Genomic DNA, 24,989 nt, shown 5'->3' on the forward strand with positions numbered 1-24,989 from the left:
GCGGGGAGCGCCCCCTGCCGGCTCGGCGGGGCTCCCCGGCCCCCAGCCCCACGGGGAGGGGTCGCGATCGACACCAGTCCCGGCTAAAACCTGCTGCCCCCTCCCCAGCGAGGCCCACGGGTCAGGGATCACCCCCCGCCATGTGGGGTCACTCAGCCCCCGGGCTCCTTCCTGGCCTGCTCACCACACAATCCAGGGGATTAAAAAACAAAACAAGAACACACACACACACCACACCCAAAGAAACCCACCACCAAAATTACAACTTCTCCATTTTCATAGTCCCAACAAACCCGTGCAAAGACACCGCCAGTGCCTGCCCCTCCTCTTCCTGCCCAGCACCGGAAGGCAGGCACCACATCAGCTTACTGGGAGTGCTAGCAGGGTCAGAGCCCCCCAGGACAGGTCCTCACCCCAGGGGAATGCCGCTGTAAGAAGCTCCGACGACCTCCAGTGCCACCCAACAGCGGAGTTTAGTGTTTGTGTGATCAGCAGCGAGGACCTGCTGGAGGACGTCCTGTCCCCACCGAGGGGGTGCTGGCCACTGGGACAGCAGTCACATCACCAGGATGCGGCAGGCTTCACACCACTGTACCCCCACGGGTGTGAGGATCTCCCCATCTTTGGTTCCCAGGTCTGGTCCAAGGGGCTCAGCTTTGTCCCCCAAGGTCCATCAAGACATGGCCGCACCCAGATCCGGTGGTGGCAGCTCTGAGACACCGCTGCTGGCTCCTGGCACTACTCTGTCCTGCTTGTGGAGCTCCGGCACAGCTCCTGGAGGTCTGCAGAGGCAACAAATGAGCCCCGTTAGCAACTAATTAATCTATAAAATCAGCGATTTCAATAAATTTACAGAATCCTGTCCCTTCCCATGGGCTCCACCCCAACAGAGTGATACAGCATCAACCCGTGCTGGCATCCCACGGCGTACTCACAGTGCATGATGGTGTCCCTGATCTGCCTGAAGCTGTTCTCCTTCAGTGCCATGTAGATGTAGTAGAGGCTTCGCAGCTCCTTGGGATAATCCTTCCGATCCACATCCTTCAAGACCGGGATAGTGCGCCCGTTGGCCAGTGGGGCTTCAGCCAACGCCTGGTGCATCTGGTACTTGCACCAAGGGTCCTGGAGGAAACCGGGGGTGATGAGCATGACCCAGCAGTGGCTGTTTTGCACAGCATCGCACAGCTCCGTCACCACCGCGCTTCCCGGTGCTGCATCCCGCAGCTGGAGGAAGCAACGGAAGCTTTCAGGTTGACTCTCCAGGTAGGAGACCAGCTCCTCCACCAGCTCCAGGTCCACCTCACTGTGGCAGATGCAGACATCATAGCTCTTGGCCCACCGGGCGCTACCTGAGGCGCTGATGTCCAACACCGACATGGGTGATGGGCGGATGGACCTGGACAGGCTCATGCTGGAAGAAAAGCTGGAGCTCTCAGCAGAGGATGAGGAGGAAGAAGGTAGTGAGGATGAAGCAGAGTGACTGGTGCTGAGGCTGCTCTCCACTGAGCTGGGCTTGGGCTTGCGCAGGAGCCACCTAAACCAGCCTGTGTAGTCAGAAGAGACCGCAGTGAGGTTTGGGGGGCTCAGCACCCCCATGGGCTTCCCAAGGGGCTTACACAGCATCACTGGCTCAGCAGGACACCTCCAGATGGAAAGAGCCAAGCAGGATCTCACCCTGACCCCCAAAAACCACCCCAGCTCCTAAAAGCTCAGCTATCACATTGTGGCAAGCAGCCTGTGGGCACCCTCATGTTTCGGCACAGAGGGGATACTGGTGATGGAGGGGACAGAGCTGAATGATTTATCTGCCCCAGCACAAACCAAGTCCAGACTCACCAGCCATACTGGGCAGTGCGCTGCTCAGCTGCAACCACTGATGTGAAATCTCTCCTGCCAGCAGAAGAAAAAAAAAAAAAAGGGATAAAAAAAGAGATTAGGAGAGCAGGAACCATCCCTTGGCAAGTCTCAGCCACAGGAATTCAGCAGTTTACTCCAGGGACATGCAGCTCTGGCATGCTCACCTGCAGCCCCAAAATCACCCCCAGCATGGTTTTCCACATCCGCCTCCCCACAATTTGCCAGGAAAGCATGTTCTGACCTCAAGTAGAGCTGGAAGTAGCAGCCTAATAGCCCTCCTGTCTGCACTTTTGCTACCCATTACCAGCTCTCCACTGGAGATACACACCTGTGGCAAGCGAGGCTGAGCACTGATGGCCAGGAAAGTCCCTCATTCCCAGCAGCAGTGAAAGGACCCTGTAGAGGGGAAAAGCAGGGATCACTGGGGATCAACTGGCAAACCAAACACTGCTTGGGTGATGCCCAGATCCATGCATCTGCAGTGATGCCTACTCCAGCATTCCTGCCCATCCCTTGCCAGCTCACACCATGCCCACACCTCAGCATTGTGCTCCCAGCATGGTTTGGGGTGCCCAGGCCCTTCCTGCAGGTACCCAGGAGCAGCAATGGGGGAAACAAGCCCCAGGAGCAAACATGGCTCATTTTTCCACTATTTGCATCACCTCTTCCAAAATGAAACACCCTAAGTCACACTGAAGCCTTTACCCCAATGCAAAACAGCACAGGACTGCAGAAAATGCCAGCGAGGCTCTGGTGCACCTGCGGAAACCACACTCCCCAAACAAGCCACCGCTTAGTAATAGCAAAAAGCTCAAGCACGGCTTGAACTACAAGCACAGACAGTAAACGGTGCGGGGGAAAGTTTGGGGGATGCCTACCTGGGATGCAGGAGTCCGGCATCGGAGCAGGAAAGGGGGATGCATCAGCTCCTGAGTTCAGCGAGGAGATCAATCTTCCGGGATCACCTAGGTGGGAAAAGAGAGGCAGGATGCAGCACATTCAATCTGGAGCCTAATGGGATCTGCAGTAAATGGTGAGGCTGATCCATTGTTACAGCTTCCTCATCCAGGAGCTGTTCCTAACAGAGCAGCTCCAGGGTGGAGGGAATGACGGGGGGCACCCACCAACTCCCCCAGGGACAGAGCAGAGGACTGTCCCGTCCCTCTGCTGCCTGCTGCCCCAGCCCAAGACCCCCAGCGGCCAGCAGGCCTGGGGTCCACCTGGGCCTGCGGAAGCACAGGCAGGGGAAGTCAGCTGCGATCCCGCGGGCCGGGAAGCCAGCCCTCCCCAGGGCCTCCCACCCACATCCGCCACCAGCCAGATGCCGTCACCACGGCCAGCCCTCACCAGCAAGCCCGGACGTGTTTCCCCCTGGTTTTATAACCAGACATAGATAGGTCGATCTCTGCTGCTCCTGCTTATTTTACAAGTTAGATTTACCAAACAAGGCAGGGTTTTTTTCCCCTTTTTTCCCAGGTCACACCCCACCAGGACCCCTCCCAGCCATGCAGCACAGCTCCATCCACTGGTTTCGGAAGGGTCTCCGGCTGCACGACAACCCAGCACTGCTGGCAGCTGCCACTGATTGCTGCTGCCTCCACCCCCTCTTCATCCTCAACCCCTCCAACAGCCAGGCAGGCACCAATGCCCAGCGGTTCCTCCTCGATGCCCTGCGGGACTTGGATGGAAGCCTGCAGAAAATCGGCTCCAGGTGAGTCCCGGTGCCACCCCCGAGGAATTTGGGGGGGGGGCGTGGGTGTCTCAAGGGGCTTTGTGCCCACCCAGCTCCCCGGCAGGCTGTTCGTGGTGCGGGGCTGCCCAGAGGAGGTGTTTCCCAGTCTCTTCCACGCCTGGGGGACAACACGGTTGACCTTCGAGGTGGACACTGAACCCTCCGCCCGCCAGCGTGATGCCACCGTGGCCAAGCTGGCAGCACAGCATGGTGTGGAGGTGATCCAGGAGGTGTCCCACACCCTCTATGACACTGAGAGGTGGGTGCCTGGTGCTGTCTTTTGGGGATGTGAGATCCAGCCCCAGTGCCAAGCCCGTCTCTCCCTCTCCCACCCCAGAGTCCTTGCCCTGAACAAGGGCAAAGCCCCCCTGACCTACAAGCGCCTTCAGAGCCTCCTGGCAACCCTTGGACCCCCAGAGAAGCCAGCCCCAGCACTCACGCAGGAGCATCTCCAGGGTGAGCATGGGGTGGACCTGGGGTGGGTAGAGCACAAAGCTGGGTCAGCATCTCCCTGTTCACCCTGGAGCAGAGTGATGGCCATCACACCCCCACTGTACTCTGTGCCCCAGGCTGCCACACCCCATGCCAGGCCAGCCATGACACCGACTATGGGGTCCCCAACTTGGAGGAGCTGGGCCAGGACCCCACCAATGTGGGTCCTCACCTCTACCCCGGCGGGGAGACAGCAGCACTCACCCGGCTCGATGCACTCATGGAGAGGACGGTCAGTGCTCAGCAGCCACCACCCACATTTGGGGGCTGCTTTATCTCCCCCATCCCAAAACATGACGCCAATGTGTGTCCCCCATCCAGGCCTGGGTGTGCAGCTTCCAAAAGCCCAGGACAGCGCCCACCTCACTGAGCCCCAGCACCACCGTCCTCAGCCCCTACCTCAAATTTGGCTGCTTGTCGGTCCGCACCTTCTGGTGGCGGCTGGACCAGGTCTACCAAGGGGTGAGGCAGCATTTTTGGGGTGGGAGGCAGAGGGTAAGCCAGAGAAACCTGGCAGAAGAGGTGGAGGGCTGTCGAAAACAGGGACCAGCCCACCCAGAGGGGCTGATCCTGCCTTTGCCAGCAGCAGGAGCACTCCCAGCCCCCCACCTCCTTGCATGGGCAGCTCCTCTGGAGGGAGTTTTTCTACACAGCTGGCGCCAGCATCCCCAATTTCGACCGGATGGCTGGCAACCCTGTCTGCCTGCAGGTCGACTGGGACAATAATCCACAGCACCTCCACGCCTGGAGGGAGGTATTTCCATCAGGGATAACCCTTAGTCCTCTGACCCCCTAAAAGTGTCCCCCTGCCCCATTTAACTCCAACACCCCACACCAGGGCCAGACAGGCTACCCCTTCATCGATGCCATCATGACCCAACTGCGCACCGAGGGCTGGATCCACCACCTCGCTCGGCACGCTGTTGCCTGCTTCCTCACCCGTGGGGACCTCTGGGTCTCCTGGGAAGAAGGGCTGAAGGTCAGGAGATCTTCCCCAACACCCACCAGCACCCATCAGGCTCTTGGGGACCCTGTCCCCACACTACTGTGATGTCCCACAGGTCTTTGAGGAGCTCTTGCTGGATGCTGACTGGTCCCTCAATGCTGGCAACTGGCTGTGGCTGTCAGGCAGTGCCTTCTTCCACCAGTATTTCCGTGTCTACTCACCTGTTGCCTTTGGCAAGAAGACAGACCGGGACGGGGCGTACATTCGGTAGGCGTGAAACCCAGAGCAATGTGAAATGGGACACAGCCTCCCTGGTGGCTTTAACCCCTTGCCGTAGAAAATATGTCCCCATTCTCAAGGATTTCCCTGCTGAGTACATTTATGAGCCCTGGAAAGCACCGCGGGCCGTGCAAGAGAGGGCAGGCTGCTTGGTGGGCACCCACTACCCCCAGCCCATCGTGGAGCATGGGGTGGCGAGCAAGAGGAACCTGGGGCGCATGAAGTTGGCCCATGCTCGGAAAGGTAACAAATCCCCCGTGAGGCACCAAGCTCACTTCACATCCAGCTGCCACCCCAGCTGCCTTTCTCTCCCCCAGGCACCAAGCGAGAGCCACTGGCTGGTCCCTCAGTGGCCGAATCACAAAGGAAAAAGCCCAAGGCCAAGGGGCAGTGAGCCCCACAAGGACGTCCAGGCAGTTGTTAGTTATGGATCATGCACTACTTGTCCTGTTTTGACCCATTTTGCTCAGCCACCTTGCATTAATCCCTTCCCCTCTCCCAGCCTGAGACTGGCAACTTGGCTGCTGCCACCACCCCAAAAATCAACTCCCACCCCAAGCACATGCCCCAAAAAAGGTTAAGTCACCCACCCATCTGAACCAACCCCACCTGAAAACCCCTGAGCTTCCAGACCATGCCCCAGAGGGTGAACACCACCCCGCAAATCTGTCCCTGAGGGGCAACACCCCACTGGATCCACCTCCACCCCTGCCTTAGCTGTAATATTACCGTTATTAAAGGAAGTAGAGTAGTTAAGAAAGCACAGCTCGATTCTGAACACACCTTGACCCACCAGCACCACGCTGAAATCCCCTGGCAGCACAAGCACATTCCAGCTACAGCGTCACCAGGCTGGTCATCGCAGGGAAGCTGGCAGCTTGCTTGATTGCCTGCAGAAAGCATTAGGAAACGGGTTGAGGATACGGTGAGTGCAAGGCAGGGTCAAAGCCAGCCCCAGAAAGGTGCTCAGGTGAGAAAATAAAGCTACTTTTGTCTCTAAATACACCCACCATTAGCACTCTTCACTTACGGCGCTAATACAAAGCAACCCTGGAGGCCAGCAAACAGCTTCTCTTCCTGAAAAGCTCTAAATACACCAAACGCCTTTGCACAGATGCCTGGAAGCATTACAGCGGTCAGCCAAGGCCAAGCACTGCTGTTGCCACCTCAGGGGCTGCAGAGACTGTCACACAGACGCGAATCCAAAGAAAGCAGCTCGCGGAAGGAAGCCACATAAGGAGTAACAAGCCACAGGCCTACGAAGCCCACCCAACAGAGGGTAACCGAGCCCCGGCCTGCCACGCCGCGACCCCTCAGGCAGCCCCACCACGGCTCTCCTCACCGCCAGCAGACCGCGACTAGCAGGCGCATGCGCTCGAGACTTTTATAGCTTCACGAAGCATCGCGAGAACGCAAGTGAATTCTCGTGCGAGCGCTTCGTCTCCCTCCGGCGGACCCGCGAAAGTCCCGCCCCTTCCGCTGCGAGCCAATGGAAAGGCGAAGCGGAGGGGGGCGGTCCAATCCCTTCCCGCCGCCGCGCCAGGGGGCGGGGCGCGGCGCGAGGTGCCTGTGCGGGGCGCGGCGGCCGGGCGTCTCCTCATGGGGCCGGGCGCGCGGCGCCAGGTGCGTGCTGGGCGGGAGCGGGGGGCGCGTTGCCATGGCGACGGCGGGCCCCTGCGCTGCGGGCAGGCGGCCGCCATGAGGGGAGCCCCGAGGGCGGCGGGCAGCGGCCTCCCCGCGTGGTCGGGCTGCGGGGTGTCCGGGCACCGAGGGGGGCCGGGGGGCAGCCGGAGGACCGGGGGGCGGCCGCCTCATGGCGGGGGCCACTAGGGCCCAGCCTCACCTCAGCGGCGCCGCTCTGCCGGCCGCCCCCGCGCCGTCGCCCTCTAAAAGCTGTCTTTTTGGACGTTTTCCCATCCCTATGAAGGAGCCTCGGCCTCTTCCCTGCCTGCTGAGATACCGTGTTCTTGCTTTTCCCTCAGGTTTAGCGTGAGAGGGGGCGAGGAGAGGGCGCAGCAGAGAGGAAAGGTAAGGCCTCGAAGCGCCGGGCATCCCTGGAGGTGTGAATCCCCTCCCCCAGCAGCTCCCGGTTTGCTTTCCAGAAACACCCTGGAAACGGTGGAAAGGCAGCCCTGCATGCAGAAGTGCCTGCTCAAGGGCTGTCCCGCATCCTCATCTGCTGGGGTTTAAATCAGGCAGAGCAAAGCAAGCCTGCGTCTGACCGCATCGGCCTGGCGCCTGTCAGACGATGCAGGCTCCTGTGTCAGTTTTTTGGGGATACAAACCTCTTTCAGGCTTCACTGGGTCACTCCCGCATATTCTTCATGAAGCTGGTGGGAGCCCGAAGCACATGGAGAATCTCAACATTAAATAAAAACCTCTGATGTATTTTAACGGGCATCCAAGGAGACTGAATCTTGTGTTTGTAACATCAGTGTGAACAGAAGTGGGGCTCGTTTTCCTCACGCTGCTGGTCCCCATTATCTCTGAGAGCCGTCCCTTTCTAGGACAGTTTTGGACAAGCAATGGGGGCCTGCTCCAATTCCAGCTCCCACATGGAGGGACAGAACTTGGGAATCAGCCAGGGACAGCTCATAAATGTCCTTTCAGATTCTTTTAGCTGAAACATAGCAGGTTTTAAACTATAACACAATGTTTGTCTTATTCCAACATCTTAAATCCACACAATTTTAAAAGGAGATCTGAATTACGCCCTCACTGGCGGTCTCAGCACCCAAAGAAGCTAAAAATAATAGATGAGCAATGAATCGGTACTTGCTTCTTTATATAATTTGAAGGGGCGTTCCAGAGAAGCCCCTCTTTGAGCACTGAGCAGCAAGCACACAGTTTGTACTTTGCTTAAACTTTAAATGTTCAGATCTAGCATGCAGGTGTAGCTTTACTTGTGTATTAGCTGCTGAGCATGGAGACAAGGGTGTCCACAGTGACTTCCCCATCTCCCTTGGTGATGAGTTAATGGGAGAAAATGTCTCATTAATTTCCTGGGTTGGTTCTGCAGGCTGGGATCTCTTGTTGACTGAATGGCACAGCCGTGTTTCATAGAATTATGGCAAGGTTTTTGTAAACACATGCTCTGTGTGTCAGCGTTAATTTGACACATGCTTTGTTTAGGCATTTGGTTTTATCTGGGACGTATCTTTGTGTTTCAGGCATTTTTGCAGCTGGATTGCCTCCCTTATATTGCATACAGAATTGTTGTGGTTGGGTTTATTCAGTGTTGGTGGCTTGGGTATCATTTAAAGATAATGGTTCCTTGCTGAAATCTGTATCCTAAAGGCTTTAGGATAAATTAACTGATTTCTTTGGTGTGGATGGCAAAGGAGAACACCACAAACCTATGCAGGGACTCTGTAAGCTTAGCACTGTTAATAAAGGTGACGAAAGACAATGCTGTGACAGGGAAGCTTAGTGCTGTTAATAAAGGTGGTGAGGGACAACACTGTGCAAGGGAACAGGGCAGCTGAGCCAAGAACCCACGGAATTTGATGTTTACTCTCTCTCCGACTCCATGTAGTCTAAATAGCTGGAAAGTTCCTGACATCTCGAGGAGCATGGCTGGAGAGACGCTTCTTATCTTGTAAGTGCCCATTGCTTTCTCTCCTTCGTGGCACCTGTGGTCACAGAACGGTCAGGTACTGTCTTCTAGGTACATTTTGCCCTGCAGCTGTGGTGCCACGCTCTGAAGTGATGCTGCTTAATTTCGGTTACCTCAGCTGTGCCAGCATGATTTGTCCCCCTGGAGAGCAGAGCTTCTCCCCAGGTCTAAGGTCTGGAGGTTCACATTTCTTGTCTGAGTCTCCAAGACTTAGAGAAATAAGACTTTTTTTGGAGACAGAAGACAACTAGTCATTATTTCTGATTTCTTTTTTTTTCTGTTGTGGCTATTTGGATTAAATAGAAATAAAAGTTGAAGTTCATGGTATTAGAAAGCCATGTTTTGGTAACTCTAATTATGAAAGGGTTTTTTTCCTAAGTTGAGAATGACTTTTGAAATGTTGTTAGTGCTTTAAAGGCACTTAAAAATGGAGTGAAATAGAAGCAGTGCTCAGGCAGGTGAGCAAGCAAAACGGGAAGACCTAGGTAGGAGTTTATAAACAGGCTTGATATTTGAGACTTACTGATAATTCACAATGTAAAGCTAATATAACTTAAAATATATCCATAAACTAAGCCAGTCTAGAAAGTGGGGAATGTTTTAACTTCGGCTTTTAGGTATGCTGCCTTGGAGGGGGGCAACAGCAGACCTTGACAGCAGCGGTAGTTCAGCATGTTGCTTTACACGAACTTCTTAATATTCCAGTTAACAAAGGCTATGTGCTTTAGTCCCTAGCTCGTCTAAAGTGTCTTTGCACCATTAATTAAAATCTGGCTGGCTTTGTGGAAGCAGCCTGTTCTTCCAGGATAATCAGCTAATCCAAAATGAGAGATCTTGCCCTACTGGAAAGAAAAAAAAGAAGGTTTTTTTTCCCCGCTTAATGTTTCCCATCCTGACTGTGCTTGGCTGTATTCACTCAAGGCAAGTTTGATGTTACTGCCTGACTGATCATGTGTCCTGCAGGTCCTCCTGCCTCCCTGAGAGTCACCATTTCAGAGCGGGTGTTTTTTCTGGCTGTTTAACTCCCCAAAATGGTTCAGCGCGGGGCCTGGCAGTTGCAGGTGTTCAGGGGGCATGAGGCTGCAGAGGTTCGTTGTCAGAACAGCACCAGAGTGCTCTCAGGCTTGATGGTGCGTTGGAAAAACACAGGGTACAATGTGCAAAAGGGTGTGTGGTGGAGAAACCTCAGCCTTGCAAGCACAGAGGGTGTAAAACCAGGAGGTGCAAGCAGTCAGCTGGAGCTTGGTTCCTCACTTGTTAAATGCATTTGAAACTATTACCCGAAATCTGGTCTCTACAGTAAAATTAAAAATGTGATTATCTGAGGTGATAGGCAGCATATGCTGAGTGGTGTTTCGGGAGGCAGGTTATGAAGACCAGCTCTCTGAGATGTTATAATATTATTATATTATTTTTATAATTATATATTATTATTGTAATTACAAAGTTCTCGGAACTGTTCAGAAATGACAGGCTGGCAAACATACCACATCTGAGCGTCTGCGACAGTCGATGTTCCCTGCTTTCATCATCCAGCACTGAAAGATGACAGTTACTGAGATTTACGGGGACGATTTTTTAAATGATCCCTGCATGCGTTTGCAGCCTGTGCAGCTGGGGTTTCCTACCTGCAAAGAGTTGCCCTGCGTATCGCCTGTCAGTGCTGCTGTTGTACTGCAGTGAAGCAAGCACAAGCATCTCATTTGTAGGACAAACGCTCAGATCTCACAGAGGCTGCGAAACCTGTAAAAAGCCTGTGATTTTGGGCCAGCAGCTCTTACACAGCATTTCCTTTTGGCAAAAGCCCACCTAACCATAATTTTTGTTGGGCTTTTCATTACAATCGGCAAGGAAAAAAAATGGACAAGGGTAAACAGTTCTGTCTGCTTACTTTCCCTTTTAGTAGTCTTATTTTTGGAGGAGCAGAGTGGGAGAGGACTGTATGCTGGCAGACCTTTTGTATTTTATGTCATGGGCTGTTGAAAGAGTTCTCAGACAGCTTCCTTTCTGTGGGCCTTAAGGTCATATCCCACTGCCTGTAGATGTATGGCAGGCTGGTTAATCCTTCTCTCATCACCGGAGAATGAAAAGCTTTCGGTGGCTTTTAAGCCAACAAAAATCTTTTTGTCTTTCTTCCTTCCCGTTGTTTCCTAAGCAGCAGGTTTGTTAACGGGCACCATTGCCTTGGAAGCGGGGAGCGCCTGCTCCAAGGTACCAGCTCTCAGGCAAAGATGAACAGCTGAGGTGAAGTGAAGGGTCTGGCAACCAGTGGTCTGCCAGTGATGATTGCATCCCAGTTGGACAAAACAGCCCTACAATTTTATTGAGCTTCGTTGTAAAGGAGGTTAAGGAAGCGGATGAGAGTCGCGGGGCAAAGTTCAGAAACAAAAAAGTGCAATTCTTGGCCCGAAGGTGATCTCATAAAGATAACAGAAGCCAGTATTTATCCGCCAGTGAAAAGCTGGCTCAACAAAAACCTGTGGTCTGTTCCACGTCATATTGTATGTATGTAGTGACTTTGCTTGTGGTGATTTGTCTACTATAGAAACTGGATGGCTTCTACGGTGAGCTTGGGTAAAGAAACATTGTTGGAAGATGGAATGCCACCTGCAAAAAAGCCCAGGTAAATTTAATTATACTCCAGTGAATTTTTTCTAATAAGAGCTTTTTCCGTAACCTTGCATTGTTCTTTAAAGAGCATGATGCTTGGCACCAAGCCCCAGCACTCGTTTCAGTTGCTGATCCAAGAAAAGCGGGCTGTCTCTAGCTGTGCCCTGTGTTTTCCTGCAGTTTGTGGAACACAAGCCTTAATGCCCAGAATGTACTTTGCTGCTGGGGTTTTTTTTAACCCCTAAGCCAGGGTGCATGGTTGCACAGAAAGCTGTTTTTTACTGTACTGTCTCCACGATTTTAGCTTGGGTCCTGTCCATGCATAGGGTCATGTCAGATGTGGTGGTCATGCTTCTTCACTTGAGTTGGACAGCAGTTCCTGGGAGGATATGCAATTACACTAATTAGTATGATTTTGCTGCATGCAAAGGCTAAATAGTGCTACTCTGGAGGCTCATACTAATAAGTAGGTCATCTTACAGTTGTCCAAGTGGGGACCGGAGCATGATGCAAAGCTGAGGCATAACCTGCACTTCTTCCAGCCAGGATTGGTACTGTGGCTGCTTCGGGCTCAGAAGTTAAGGCATCATCATCTGCAAACAAGCAGCTAATTCATCTAGGGAGTTGTCTTCCACCAATCTGACTTGCTTATGAGTTACGCAGGGCTGGAGCATATTTTCTGTGAAGGAACTCTAGTCTCAAGTTTGATCCAGTGTGTGTGGAATGAGCAGAAAAGAGACTGGGAGATATTTTTTTTCCTTGCTCAGGATATCAGGGTAGAAACCAGGTGTATTTATCAGCATAGGAACAGAATGCCCCTTTCAGACATGTGGCGTACGACGTTAAGATTGAGTATTTGGTATTATTTTGGATTTCGGTCCCTGGGTTTCTGGTTGTGTTTTTATACTAGCTTATTAGCATGAATACTAATATATTGTCTGAGGCTCGCAATCCCAAAATTAAAACTCATTTATCATCACTAACAGTGAAGACCTTCTCAAGAAAAGGGTTAACTTGTCTGTTTTCGTAGGCAGTAGCAGAGGGAAGGCAAAGCTCCATCTGTGTGGTGTTAGTTTCCTTTCCCCTTCTCGCTAAATATCACGTGTTTGCAGATAAAAAACATTCCTTCCAAATGAGCTGCCTCCCTGGGCTGCTGCTTCGATCCTCTGGGAAGCTGCAGCTGGTCCCCTGCTTCAGAAAAGCAGCTTGACACCAGGCAAGGCATGATGAGGAGAAGCACATCTACTTGATCAATAATAAACATCAGATTTAAAAGCACTCTGCAAGTGTAAAGCTAGGAAAATAAGGAAGAGAGGAGGAGCAAGGGAGAATACAGCCCCACAGCTCTTTCATGAGACTCTTCATATCGTCTGGAATTCCAAAAGATTGGCCTTGAGCATGCCGCTAACATTGCAAGTGTAATGGGGAAGGGATTTCTGGCACAGCAGTGTCCTGCTGAGGGGTCTTCTCGGCAAAGAGGGGCCAGGAGGTGGGAAGGTCCTCTCCTGGGCAGAGCTGGGAGGAAGCCTCGACTTCATTCCTTTTGTGCTGAGGTAAATGGGGCTGCTGCCTTCAGGCCCCTGTTTAGTACCTTACTTAAAGCAGGTACAGTCACGGTTGTATTGACCTCCCGCGTGGGGATCTGATGCATGGTTTGTCTCGGTACATAAAATACTATGTATGTGTCTCTACAGCCATTGATAACATATTCCATAATTACTCACCACACCTCTTCCACTGTCTCCAGCCTTTTTGTTAGCTTCCAGGCAGCTATTATTACCAAGATCTCCCATATTCCAAATTTTAATTGTATTAGCTTTGCTTCAGAAGTATTTCGGGGCAGTTTTGACTTCCCCAGTAACCATCTTGGTAACAAACTCAATTGCCAAATATGTTGTAATTATGCATCTTGTAATTGTGGGCATTTGTGATGTTGATCTGTGGAGCTGTGTGCTGTCTTTAAGGGATACTAAGCTGTTCCTCTAATCCTCTGTTTATCAGAGGACCCTAATGGGCATGTTGATTGAAAATTTAGGCAGAGGGTACCTCCCCTGTCCTCGGTCTGCATGTTCCACGATTGGAGACGGCCTTCCGTCTATGATGGTACCAGCTGTGCTACTTTCTCCTCTTGCAGGAAGCTGTTGCCAAGCCTCAAAACTAAGAAGCCTCAGGAACTTGTGCTGGTGATTGGGACAGGAATTAGTGCAGCAGTTGCTCCCCAGGTCCCAGCGCTGAAGTCTTGGAAGGGGTTAATCCAGGCCCTCCTGGATGCTGCTATTGACTTTGATCTCCTTGAAGATGAAGAGAGCAAACGGTTTCAAAAGTGTCTCCATGAAGACAAAAACTTGGTTCATGTCGCCCACGACCTTATCCAGAAGCTGTCTCCGGTGAGTGTGCTTGTAGCACTGTACGTAAATATTCGGTACCCCACCCTGAGCATAGGATTTGGCTTTTGGAAATAGCCAGATTTGGTTCTCCTGCGTGCCCCCATCTCCAACAATTCCTGTCTATGAGGAACCACAAGTGCAGTTACTGTGCCAGGTTCCCGAGAAATAACTGCCGTGGAGACTACGTTTGGGGTATTTCCCTCAGAGCACGCTGCGGGGGAGTACCCACCCCAAAGCAGTAAGTGCTCTGTGTTTGCCTTGCAAGGACCTGTAGTCTTTGCAGAGGTCTTCGAGAAATATGTGGGTAGTTTTTCATCAAGTCATTTGGCATGAGGTGTTAAAAGAAGCCAGGCTCTGATCTTAATCTGTCTCCCCTTCTCAGCGCACAAGCAATGTTCGCTCAACCTTTTTCAAAGACTGTTTATACGAGGTGTTTGATGACCTGGAATCTAAAATGGAAGATTCTGGGAAGCAGCTGCTTCAGTCCGTGCTTCACTTAATGGAAAACGGGGCACTTGTGTTAACCACAAACTTTGATAACCTGCTGGAACTGTACGCAGCACACCAAGGGAAGCATCTGGAGTCTCTTGACCTGACTGATGAAAAGAAGGTAAACGATGATGATATTTTTTTGTCAGGGCTGAGCTGGGACAGCAGCAGCTGCAGGATGTGCCCTCATACCCGTGTAAGGGGATTGTACTGTTCATAGTAGTTTAAGTGATGTTAGACAAGCTCCAAGCAGAGGCTCTGACCATTTGGGGCAGTGAGCAGAGGAATGAAGACAAACACTCGTTTCTGAAATGCTGTGCTTGCTGGCTGGCATCCATTGCTCAGGAGGAGCCCTTAAGCCTGGCATTTCTTTGATCTCTGTCCTTGAAACTTCTGCCTTGGCCTTGCTGAAGTACCGCAAGCCTCGCTTCCACATAAGGCTTGGGTCGATGTTCTAACCGACATGGGCGACACGGGAAGCTCTGTGCGAGACACCAAGCTGATCTTTCTATTTTTGTAACGTGCTGCGGAATGCTTTTTGTGGCAGAGTGTTTTTGGGGCTGTAGCCTTCAAGGCTTCCCATTAGCGCCGCGTCCTCTTTCTGAAATGGCTGGATGGCTCCTGCTGGGTTACTCACGTGCTCCGGCTTCTTCTGCCATGCTCTCGGATTTGTAGCTGCTCGATTCATGCAAGGTTCCCTCCTTCTGCCCCAGTTAGGCAGAAAATCAGTCTGTGAAACCCTGAGCTCTTCGCCACCTGCCCGCCTCATCTTTCCATCATGGGCCTTACTGGTGGAAAGTGTCGTGTCCTTCTGTTTGCTTTGTTAAACACACGCCACATGTAGGTGCTGTGCAGCACTTGGTCTCTTTCCATTCAGGCTCATTTCTGTGCTTCATGTTTCCTGCATGACCTCTTAATCTACATGGCTGGAAGTACTTACAGTGTTACAAATAAGCGTTCTAATTATTGCAAGCTTAAACAAGCTAAGGTCTGCAGGAGTAACCTGAGAGCCTTGGAAGTGGCTTTCTGAAATGAAGGTCAGCTGTTGAGCTCCCTCTGAGCTTCTCAGAGCCTAGAAGGGCCAAGAAATAAAACTCTGTAGGCCTGAGAGGCATGCTGACAGTATTTTCAGAATTTCCCCCTTTTTCTGCTGAGTTGGGTGTATCAATCCAGTCTCTTCCCATCACATTTGCTGTTCAGCTGAAGTGTTGGCCCAAACACGCGTCATAGGCTGTGATGTTGAGGCTGATGGACTCGTGACCTCTTGAGGAGATGAGGAAGAAGCTGCTCTTTGAAATGCTTCCCCAAAATGGTATTTTTAACAGCGCCGTGGAAGCTAACATGATGCACTCCCTAACATTTCCGGAGGGGTTTGTTTTGCGCAGGTATTGGAGTGGGCACAAGAGAAGAGGAAGCTGAGCGTCCTGCACATCCATGGCGTTTACACCAACCCCAGTGGCATCGTGCTCCACCCAGCCGGATACCAGAATGTGCTGCGCAACACAGAGGTTATGGTGAGGCAGCCCTGCATTCTCTCTGCAGCATGTACTTTGGGGTCCCGTACATTATGTATATACATCTCCCGCTTCCCTGGCAAGCCCATAGGTTAACCAGGCATAGACTCAGCTGAGTTTAAAGACTGAGCTCTGTGCAGGGTGGTGGGAGAGTCCTTGATTTTGTGAAATATGAGGGATGGATTCTCTAACCCACTAAGCCTCACCACGTTTGTGTTGGGGATGATCAAACGACAGCACTCCTGCAGAAAGAGCCTCATCAGCAATAAGGCAGATGCTGTCTCTTGTGCCGTGTGAAGGTAAAACTTGCCCTGACTAAGAACATCTTTCCCTTTTTTAAAGCGAGAGATTCAGAAGCTGTATGAAAATAAGTCATTCCTGTTCTTGGGCTGTGGTTGGACTGTTGATGACACCACGTTTCAGGCCCTGTTTCTAGAGGCTGTGAAGCACAAGTCAGACCTGGAGCATTTCATGCTCGTACGGAGGGGAGATGTGGATGAGTTCAAGAAGCTCCGTGAGAACATGCTGGACAAAGGGATTAAAGTGATTTCCTATGGAGATGAATACGCAGACTTGCCTGAGTACTTTGAGAGGCTGACGAGCGAGATTGCCATGCGGGGTCGAACAGGTACAGGGGTTCCGGGCTGCGTGGGATGGCTCGCTGCATATACCCACTATCTCTGTGCTTACCTCGGGCATCCTGTCATATGACAGCACAGTTTCTGACTGTCCCCATGGACTTTGGAGCGTAGACTGTTAACAGCTCCCATTCTCTGTGCTGTGTTATTCCATAAGCTTCCTGCCCCCACCCCCAAGAGAAACTGTCTGCAAGTGTAGCTGGATTTATTGAGGCTTGTTTTTATGAAACCACTGTATGTTCTTACAGTTTAAACAGCTCTGCTGCTTCCCACGCATGCAAACTGTACTTTTCATGTGGAGCTGCAGTTGTTTATTTGCTTTCTAGTGAAAGGGCATTTCAGTCTCACTGACCTTCCTGCTACTCAGCCTGAGCCAGTATCTTAATGTACAAGAGATCATACTAATAGCTCATAAAAATGGGGAACAGCACTTGCTGTTCATGCAGGGGCTCCCCGTGTCTGTGCAGTCACCTCAGGGTTGCCTTCCCACCTGGTCCATTGCTCTCTCCTAGGTGTGCCTAAGGAGGGACAACAGCTGAACGGCTCTGCTGCTGCCCACACTGAGATAAAGGGTAAGACCCTCCCGAGCCAAGAGAGGAGGCTTTGCCCTTTCTAGCGTCTGTATGGCTCCCCGGGAGCCTGGCAGCCTCTGGGGCAAGTTTTGCAGAGCCTTTGTTTTCCGGCAGGATGCAGCACTTGAGCACCAGCCTTGCCCAGGACCTGGGCCGTGGCAGGGGACTCCCTAGGACGGGCCTAAGCCAGAGCCAGCAGCTCCCAGGGAGGCCTGCACAGTTTTTAAGTCCACCCTAGAGGAGAAGCGAAGGCCACTGCTGTCAAGCTGCCGCCAGCACACACGGAGCCAGGACACTTCAGGCATGGAACAGAGGCCAGGGCAGAGCCTCCTCGGTCAGAAACCTGGTTTAACGTAGTAATTGTCTTTTTATTGAGGCTGCACACACCTGGGGAACATGGTCTCCCCAAAGGAGCTGCAGCCTCGTCTCATTTCATACCTAGTGCTTTTGTATTCTGTACTTTCAATTAAAAAAAAAAAAAAAGAAACTTGAGCGGTTTTTTTTTTTACTTGAAGCTCTAGTTTTCTAGTCCTGTCTTTATACTGTACAATATTTTGTATGTTGAAGCTTGTATTAAAGGCTTGTTCACTTAACTTAACTTTTGGCTGGTGTGCGATTTACACGCCCTCACACAGGCAACCATTTGTCTCCCCCCAGCCCTGAGGAGGAAACAGGTCCTGGCTGGAGACAAGTTATTTATACACGGAAAACAAATTATGAAGTTTATTTTATATAAATTATGTCTCTTAGCAGACAGCATTCAATTTATTGCACTATAGCACATCTGCGATACAGAGCTACAAGACATCATATGAGAGTTTTGTATTATTCAGTGTAGCACTTCAGACCGGGATCAAGAGGCACTCAAAGGGGGGGAGAAAGGGTGCAGGAAAGCAGCAAGCAGCCACCGCTAATTTTCTTTTTTTTTTTTTTTTTTTTTCCCCCTCCTTTTTACTAGCAAATAACGCTGAGGCCAGCGGGCAGGAGACAGGCCATGATTAGCACTACCTGACCAAGCTGCCACAGCTCTCCAGCTCCTGCCCAAATATGTGGAGTCCAGGTACCCTGCTCCAGGGTCCTGGTGACGACAGAAATGGGGACCTTAAGGCAATTTAGCATCTCCTCTGCAGCCCAATGCAGGCCATCGCCATTTTTGGTTTATCAGCTTCAGTGGAGCTGCTGCTAGCAGCGACATTAACAGCCAGATCATCTTAACACTGCTGCCAAGCAGTGACTATCCTGCGCACCCCTGACAAAAGTCACTCCTGTGTCCTCCCTAAGCTGGTCTAAAAAAAAAAAAAAAACTAATCAAAAGCAGCTCAAAAAAATGCCTTCAAACCCCCCAAAAAGCACAGCAGGTTCCTGTGCTGCCCACCCACCCCGTGCAGCATGAACAATACAAAGCTCTGGATTCAGCCTCCCTGCAAGGGAGCCTGCATCACTTAAAACAGAGTGAAGGAAGCCAGGGAAGAGCTTTTGCTGGATAAAAGGTGTTTTATCCAAAAAAAAAAAAAAAAAAGTACCCCTCACACTGGTATCCCTTCATTCTGTTCTGCACTACACGGGAAAGACTAATTGGTAACGGGGTAAAGCATGTTCTTTTCAGACATCTGCAAACAGCAATTTGGTGTTTTTTAGGCCTTCATGAGCGCTGCGACCACGGCCTTGGCATTAAGGCTTCGCAGATCACAGTAAGTTTGTCCAGTGCCAACGAAAACGATGGGCTTGCTCGTGATGTAGGTCATGGAGATAGCGGCACCAACCTGCCAAGGGCAACAAGCAGCGTTAGCTCACAAATGCAGCACGGCCCCCTCAGGGGAACGCATCTAAGAGTTTTGCTAATATTCAGCCTTTTTGTACTTCTCCATGTGATCCCTATATGCCCTGCTGCAGTAACATGTAGAATTTGAGGCACCTCCTGGCCCCGTTTTTCACATGCACAGAAAATTGCTAGATTTTGTTTAAATGGCTTAAATGCAAGAAGCAAGCAGGGGAGGGCACCTGGGACAGCACACTACCGCTCTTGTTTGCCAATTTCCATCCCTCCTGCTCTGGTCACCAGTGGAAAGCTCTGTGCGCCATCACCTCAAGAGCCTCCTTACCTTGTCATCAATGGTATCGAACTTGGTGAGGACAATCCCGTCAATGAGCCGCGGTGTCTGGGCCATGGAGTGATCAGCCAGGGCCTTGTTGAACTTGACCTGAGGGAAAGAATGGACCCGAGAAATGTATTTGTGGTGCTGCTGCTGCCCAAATCTCTGAGAAAACCTACCAAAAGCAGGTTTTTTTCCCCACCTCAGCCTTTCCAGAAGCAAGGTCTCAACACTCACCAGCTGATCCACAGCCTCGTTTCCCACCAGCGCTTCTCCAACAAACAGGACCAAGTCAGGAGCGTTGACAGCGATGAGCTTGGCCAGCGCCGTCATCAAGGGAGCATTGTCCTGCATGCGGCCGGCTGTGTCCACCAGGACCACGTCAAAGCCCTGGTTCCGAGCTGGGGAGACAAGCAGACAGCGTTAGGCAGGATGCTCCCCCAAAACAGCATCTCCCACCACCGGTTTCCCATGTACCATAAGAGATGGCCTCCATGGCGATCCCCGCAGCGTCCTTGCCATAGCCCTTCTCGTAGAGCTGCACCATGGTCCGCCCACCGTGGCTCTCCGGAGGGTGCAGGGCGTTGAGGCGACGGGTGTGGGTGCGGAGCTGTTCCACTGCTCCTGCGCGGAAGGTGTCGCAGGCGGCAATAAGGACGCTGAAACCATTCTCAATGAGCCAGAACGAAATCTGCAAGTGGCAACAGATCAAAAAAAGGTTCATTAACAGCCACAGCCTGACTTCATCATGCTGGTCCCAGAGAACCAGGAGGATCGTGTCCTACCTTGGCCAGGTTGGTAGACTTCCCAACACCGTTCACACCACAGAAAGTGACCACGTAGGGTCGGCGATGGCGCTGGGCATCCATGACATCACGGAGGACATCCACACGGCGCTGAGGCTGCAGGATCTGCACGAGAGCCTCCTGCAGGGCTTGCTTCACTGTCGAGGTCACCGCTGGGAAGGAGAGAGAAAGGGAACTCATCATGCCTGGGGAACACTCCTGAGCCCCAAACCACAAGCAGGAGGCTACGTGACCACTTACTGGTGAATGTCCCCATCACCTTCCCTTCCAGTTTCTTAGCCACTGATTCACAGAGCTGCACTGCAATCTCAGCTGCCACGTTTTTTGCTTCAAGGAGGAGATAGAGGGAAGTTAGCACTGCTGAGAAGGTTACACGCGCCAGACATCAGCGTCAAGGGAAGGATGGAGTCAGCATGCAGGATCCCCACCCGACGAGACTGCTGCCCCCCTTTTGATGCAGTGTCAGGGCTGCCTCAGAGGCAAGAGAGGAACCCACCACAGTTCCTGTAGGCAAGAACATCCCAAACCATGGGTGCTGCTCGATGGGAGCACAGGGAACCACCTCAAACTAACCCACTCAGAGCGGATCCAGACGTACCGATCAAGTGATCCTTCATCTTCTCCAGTACGGGGTCCATGTCCTCTCTTGTCAAGCTCTTGGAGCCCACCAGGCCTTTCAGCATGCCAAACATGCCCCCCAGGCCTCCCTTCTTCACGCTGCGGAGAAGTGGAGGAGTGACCTTTAGGCTCAAGGAGTGAGTCGCACAGGCCACACAACAGCCAGATGCAAGAGCCCACCATGCAGCTGACAAACACTGTTTTGTCCCTACTGCATTACTGGTTACACTGGAAGAGGAGTTACAGGAGAGAAATCAAGAAGCGTGCAACAAGGTGGGGCTGCAAGAGCCTCTACCTGGGTTTTGAAGGGTTCTGAATAACCTTCTCCTCTTCAGCTTCATCATCACTCTCATACTCAAGGTCGTAGAGGCGGCCGGGCTCCCGATTTCTATCCCCCAGGGCCTGTGAGGGGACGAAAAGACACACGCTGAAAACCGGCAACCGCTTACTGCCATCCCCTTCACCCGCTTTTGCTGTCACATGCGGTGACGTATCACATCGACAGCAGCAGAGGCAGCTCTGCAGAGATCTTGGCCACGAGGGCTCGGTGGGATGACCCCATCCAGCGCCGTTTGCAGCTGCCGCAGCTGGAGAAATAACCCTTCAGACAGCAGCTGTGCGGGCTGGGTGCTGTGATCCCCATTTCGCACACCACCGCAGCCAGCCGTGGAGACCAGGCTGGGTTCGCAACGCCCAGCTGGCCCCAGAACAATGCACTAAAGCAGACAAAGCGACCTGACTTTTTCTTACTGTATTAGGGTCAAATTCCTCTATGGGACAAGCCTCCGCGCTTCCGTTGGTAGCGGTGTTACTGTAATCGAGTACTTTGGCATTAGAGTTCCCCAGATCCCACACTCGGGGCTTCTTCCCCTTCTCCTTCTGTGCCTCAGGCTTTGGAGATTTGCTGAAATAAAGACCAGAAAGACATTTTGTTCAGTGCAAGGAAGCAGCTGCAATTGCCTCTTTAGAAAATGTAAAAGTTAAAGAGCCCAGATTACCCAAAAAGGCAGAAATTAAGGCTAAACCTGGCTGATTTAGTCTCCAGTTTAGCTATCTGAACTTTAACCCTGTATCAAACTACTTTACCTCAAGCCAGGTATTGATGCACCACTGCCCTTTGCTCACAGTGCAAAAGCCTCACTAAAAAGAGGTCTGGACCTCTCCCAGGCACACTCTGGGTTTCTGGCTCTCCCAGGGAAAGGATCAGGCTCTATTATCCCTCTGGGACCCGCAGCACACCCTCTCCCAGTCTTTCCAGCAAGTAGGGAAATAAAGAAAAGGGAAATAAGGTCCAGGAAAGCAAGGTCTGGCTTCCAGAGGTCACCGAAAAGAGGAGAGACTCAGCAATGGCCAAGGCACACCAGGAAGGTGTGAAGCACATGTAGACCGACCATGTCCTCATTACCCACCTGGACTTCTCCCCAGCTTTCATGTGTCTCTTGAAGAATTCCTCCCGGTTCTTTTGCAGGATTTCATCCTTGGTCAGTTCCTCCCTGTCCCCAGCTGTGGAGGGCTGCTTGTCACCCGCAGATGCTTTACCAGGTGCTGCAACAACTTCAGTTCCTGACGGAAAGAGCCCCGACGCAAGCTCAGACCAGCGTTTGGGTGCTACAAGAGGACTGGGAAAGTGCAGGCTGGGACACAATTCTGGAATATTTATTTCCCCCCCATCCCACAAATACATTTTCCATCAACTCACCCTCTTTTTTGGAACCTTTGTTCTTCTTGTTCTTGACCTTCTCCTTTGGTTTCTCCCCTCGGGTTTCTATCATACACTTGACAGTCTTCTGGGACTTGAGAGACTGCTCAAACGTCTTCATTACCGTGGGAGCTCGGACTTTACTGCTCTCCTCTGCATCCCTGCAGGGAGGTGGCCCGTTAGCCTGAATTTTAGCTCTGTCCCTCCCACTCCCCCCCGCTCTAAATGGCAACTTGAGAGGAAAATCAGACTCTGCTACCAGAGGAGGCGCATGAAGTCGTCTTTAAAATCAAAGGTGCCATTTAGGAGGCCCAGGGTGCCCTTCTGCTGGAACTCATTGCGATACTTGTCTCTGAACTCCTTGTGAACGTCGTCTATCAACTTGTCGACATAGGTTAGAGTCAGGATCTTCTGAAACCCCACCTGCAAAGCAGCACAGCAAAAAGATGTTGCTCTTTCAGGTAATTTAATTGCGGCATCTAGCTGGTGAGGAAATGAAATCCTCTCCGTTTAACACTGAGCTCTTTAATTTCACCAGGCTTCAGGCTACATTTTGTAGTCTGGCTTCCAAGTTTTATATCCTCTCAAAAAGGGGGGAAGAAAAAAAAACCAACCACAAAACAGCTCAGACCTTTGTTTTAAAAGGCAACACCAATAAAAACAGGTTGACTGCTTCATAGCGACAAAGACACATAGTCAAAGACCAGAAAGCCTTTTGCTTATCTTTACGTACACAGTGAAGGTTGCATGGGTTTACAGATAAGGTACAGGGAGACTGAAAGGGAGAGTGTCCCTGAAGTAAAGGGGATGATACATTTCTGGCTTTTTTAAAATAGATCTGGTCAAAGTAAAAATTTTTATTAGAATGTAACAGCCTGTCCAGCTTCTATTTGAGGTTTAATAAGTTTTAATCCTATCGCAGATGATTAAAATAAGCTGCTACCACAGTGGCATATGACTGAGAGACACCCACATCCACCCACTGAGTCGACTGAGCTCCTCGGGAAGAAGCACAAAGGAGCAGGAAGCCTGGCTATGCCGGGATCACCACCTGGCCCTCCAAGGCTCTTCTGGAGCTGGGAATGATGAAACCCACATCCTACCTCCTCATCCCCCAAAATCCCAGAGCAAGAAGGAGCTACCCCTGCTCTGGGAGTCGAGGTAGAGCCCTGCACCATTAAACCACAAGCCGGTTAATTGTTCTCCCCATTTTCAGGCCAGATTAGCACTAACCAATGTGCGATCCAGCACCGTGCCATTTCCCAACTGGCACCAGCTCTTCCGCCAGGCCAACACATCCCAGTTTCCCCACGCTGACACGGGCAGGTGTTGGCACAAGGAGGAGGGGAAAAAAAAACAACACGCCAGGAAAAAGCCTTTGCGTTACCAACACGCGAGCCACCTGCTTTCCCAAGCGGCGGTGGCAGGAAAATTTTAGGGAGGCAACGGAAAGCCTTTGGGAAGGTGTTAAACAGCCTTTTCCCAACCGAGCCAGATGTGAAGACCCTTTTTCTGGAACAATCCCCCTCCCTCAGAGTTTCAGAGCACCCAGGGCGGGGGGGGCGGGACTAGGGGAGGCAGCTCACCACAAACACCAGCTCAAACTGGTTGTCCAGTTTGTACTTGAGCGTGAGGGCTTCATGGGTGAAGGAGTTGTTGCCACCTCGCTCCTAGGGGAGAGGAACCGTCAGAAGGGGGTGCCAGCAGTGAGGAGACCCCCACACATCATCCCTGTCATCTGCCCCACTCCAAGCAGTCCAGCACCGCTATAGTGCTGTTATAGGTTATGCTGTTATAAGTGGGGCGCAGCCCACCCCCCTGGGCAGGTGGTCCCACTCTTCCTCCCCCCGATGGGTCAGCCCCAGGTTGGTGGGCCCACCCATATATCCCCCCTTTCCCAAGCAGGTGGTCCCACCCATTGCCCCCCCCAAACTAGGTGATTCCTCCCCCATAGGTGGTCCCATCCATCTGGGTCCCCCTGGTAGGTGGTCCCACCTGTGTGTCCCCCTCCCCAAGCAGGTGGTCCAATCCATTGCCCCCCCAACTAGGTGATCCCCCCCTCCAAGGTGGCCCCACCCATCTGTCTCCCCCTCCCCCATAGGTGGTCCCACCCATGTGTCCCCTTCCCTAAGCAGGTGGTCGCATCCATCGCCCCCCCAACTAGGTGATACCACCTCCCATATAATTGATCCAACCCCCCCCTCCCCAGGTAGTGGTCCGCCCAGCCGCCCCCCACACCCCCCGCAAGTGGGCCCGCCCGTTCCCCCCTCCCCAGGCAAGTGGTCCCAACCCAACCATTTAGCCCCTCCCCGGCGGGTGGTCCCGGCCGCGTCCCCCCCCACCCCTCAGGTGGATGGTTCCGCCCGGCCGCAGTTCCCCCCCCGTCCGGCCCGGCAGATGGTGCCGGCCGCCCGGCACCGACCTGCAGGAGGACGGAGCGGATGAGGGCGTTGACGGGAGCGGTGGCAGCAGCGGCGGGCCCACGGACACCCTGGAAACACCAGAGGACGAGGCCGCCCTTGCTGAAGATGGTGAAGAAGTCGAGCATGGCGGCGGCGGCGGCGCCGGGCCCGGCTCCGCGCACACGTCGCACTGCCCCCCGCGCTTCCGCCGGAAGTTGGCTCCCCGCCGCGCTCCCATT

General features: G+C 52.4%; 4 protein-coding genes across 17 annotated transcripts; 2 read left to right on the plus strand and 2 right to left on the minus strand.

Moving 5' to 3' along the window:
- Positions 1-244: 244 nt before the first annotated feature.
- Positions 245-6,751, minus strand: TIRAP (TIR domain containing adaptor protein). Of its 6 annotated transcripts, XM_055695943.1 has the most exons (8): positions 6,649-6,751; positions 6,090-6,196; positions 5,249-5,396; positions 2,736-2,822; positions 2,186-2,253; positions 1,837-1,890; positions 936-1,544; positions 245-782 (listed from the first exon to the last, which is right to left on the minus strand). In XM_055695943.1, exons 5-8 carry the CDS (start codon positions 2,229-2,231, stop codon positions 739-741), a joined length of 753 nt encoding a protein of 250 aa, XP_055551918.1. In that variant the 5' UTR covers positions 2,232-2,253; positions 2,736-2,822; positions 5,249-5,396; positions 6,090-6,196; positions 6,649-6,751; the 3' UTR covers positions 245-738. The 6 variants fall into 6 exon arrangements, with proteins under 6 accessions (XP_055551918.1, XP_055551916.1, XP_027658938.1 ...); XM_055695941.1 differs by lacking the exon at positions 5,249-5,396; XM_027803137.2 differs by lacking the exons at positions 5,249-5,396; positions 6,649-6,751 and adding an exon at positions 6,337-6,473.
- On the plus strand, positions 3,312-7,706 carry LOC102047961 (cryptochrome-2-like). 8 transcript variants are annotated; one of them, XR_008729793.1, is made up of 11 exons: positions 3,312-3,568; positions 3,654-4,045; positions 4,159-4,313; positions 4,403-4,543; positions 4,665-4,835; positions 4,920-5,060; positions 5,143-5,294; positions 5,365-6,276; positions 6,421-6,585; positions 7,289-7,334; positions 7,409-7,706. XR_008729793.1 is itself a non-coding variant. In XM_055695932.1 (9 exons), the coding sequence occupies exons 1-9, from the start codon at positions 3,363-3,365 to the stop codon at positions 5,760-5,762; spliced, it is 1,701 nt and encodes a 566-aa protein (XP_055551907.1). In that variant the 5' UTR covers positions 3,312-3,362; the 3' UTR covers positions 5,763-6,096. The 8 variants fall into 8 exon arrangements, 7 of the variants coding, with proteins under 7 accessions (XP_055551907.1, XP_055551908.1, XP_055551906.1 ...); XM_055695932.1 differs by lacking the exons at positions 6,421-6,585; positions 7,289-7,334; positions 7,409-7,706 and having other exon boundaries at positions 5,365-5,549; positions 5,605-6,096; XM_055695933.1 differs by lacking the exons at positions 6,421-6,585; positions 7,289-7,334; positions 7,409-7,706 and having other exon boundaries at positions 5,365-5,549; positions 5,624-6,096.
- On the plus strand, positions 6,836-17,619 carry FAM118B (family with sequence similarity 118 member B). Of its 2 annotated transcripts, XM_055695938.1 has the most exons (9): positions 6,836-6,929; positions 7,289-7,334; positions 11,468-11,545; positions 13,667-13,919; positions 14,302-14,529; positions 15,794-15,922; positions 16,265-16,550; positions 17,073-17,132; positions 17,247-17,619. In XM_055695938.1, the coding sequence occupies exons 3-9, from the start codon at positions 11,475-11,477 to the stop codon at positions 17,258-17,260; spliced, it is 1,041 nt and encodes a 346-aa protein (XP_055551913.1). In that variant the 5' UTR covers positions 6,836-6,929; positions 7,289-7,334; positions 11,468-11,474; the 3' UTR covers positions 17,261-17,619. The 2 variants fall into 2 exon arrangements, with proteins under 2 accessions (XP_055551913.1, XP_027658943.1); XM_027803142.2 differs by lacking the exons at positions 6,836-6,929; positions 7,289-7,334 and adding an exon at positions 8,842-8,904.
- A 222-nt stretch (positions 17,620-17,841) lies between these two features.
- On the minus strand, positions 17,842-24,904 carry SRPRA (SRP receptor subunit alpha). Its single transcript, XM_055695930.1, has 14 exons — positions 24,771-24,904; positions 23,935-24,018; positions 22,608-22,771; positions 22,349-22,509; positions 22,059-22,212; positions 21,400-21,553; positions 20,945-21,051; positions 20,630-20,748; positions 20,272-20,358; positions 20,011-20,183; positions 19,703-19,916; positions 19,463-19,626; positions 19,235-19,333; positions 17,842-18,895 (listed from the first exon to the last, which is right to left on the minus strand). Exons 1-14 carry the CDS (start codon positions 24,894-24,896, stop codon positions 18,767-18,769), a joined length of 1,935 nt encoding a protein of 644 aa, XP_055551905.1. The 5' UTR covers positions 24,897-24,904; the 3' UTR covers positions 17,842-18,766.
- Between the last annotated feature and the right edge of the window lie 85 nt (positions 24,905-24,989).

The sequence above is a fragment of the Falco cherrug genome, chromosome 17, assembly GCF_023634085.1.
Source record: "Falco cherrug isolate bFalChe1 chromosome 17, bFalChe1.pri, whole genome shotgun sequence".
NCBI lineage: Eukaryota > Metazoa > Chordata > Aves > Falconiformes > Falconidae > Falco > Falco cherrug.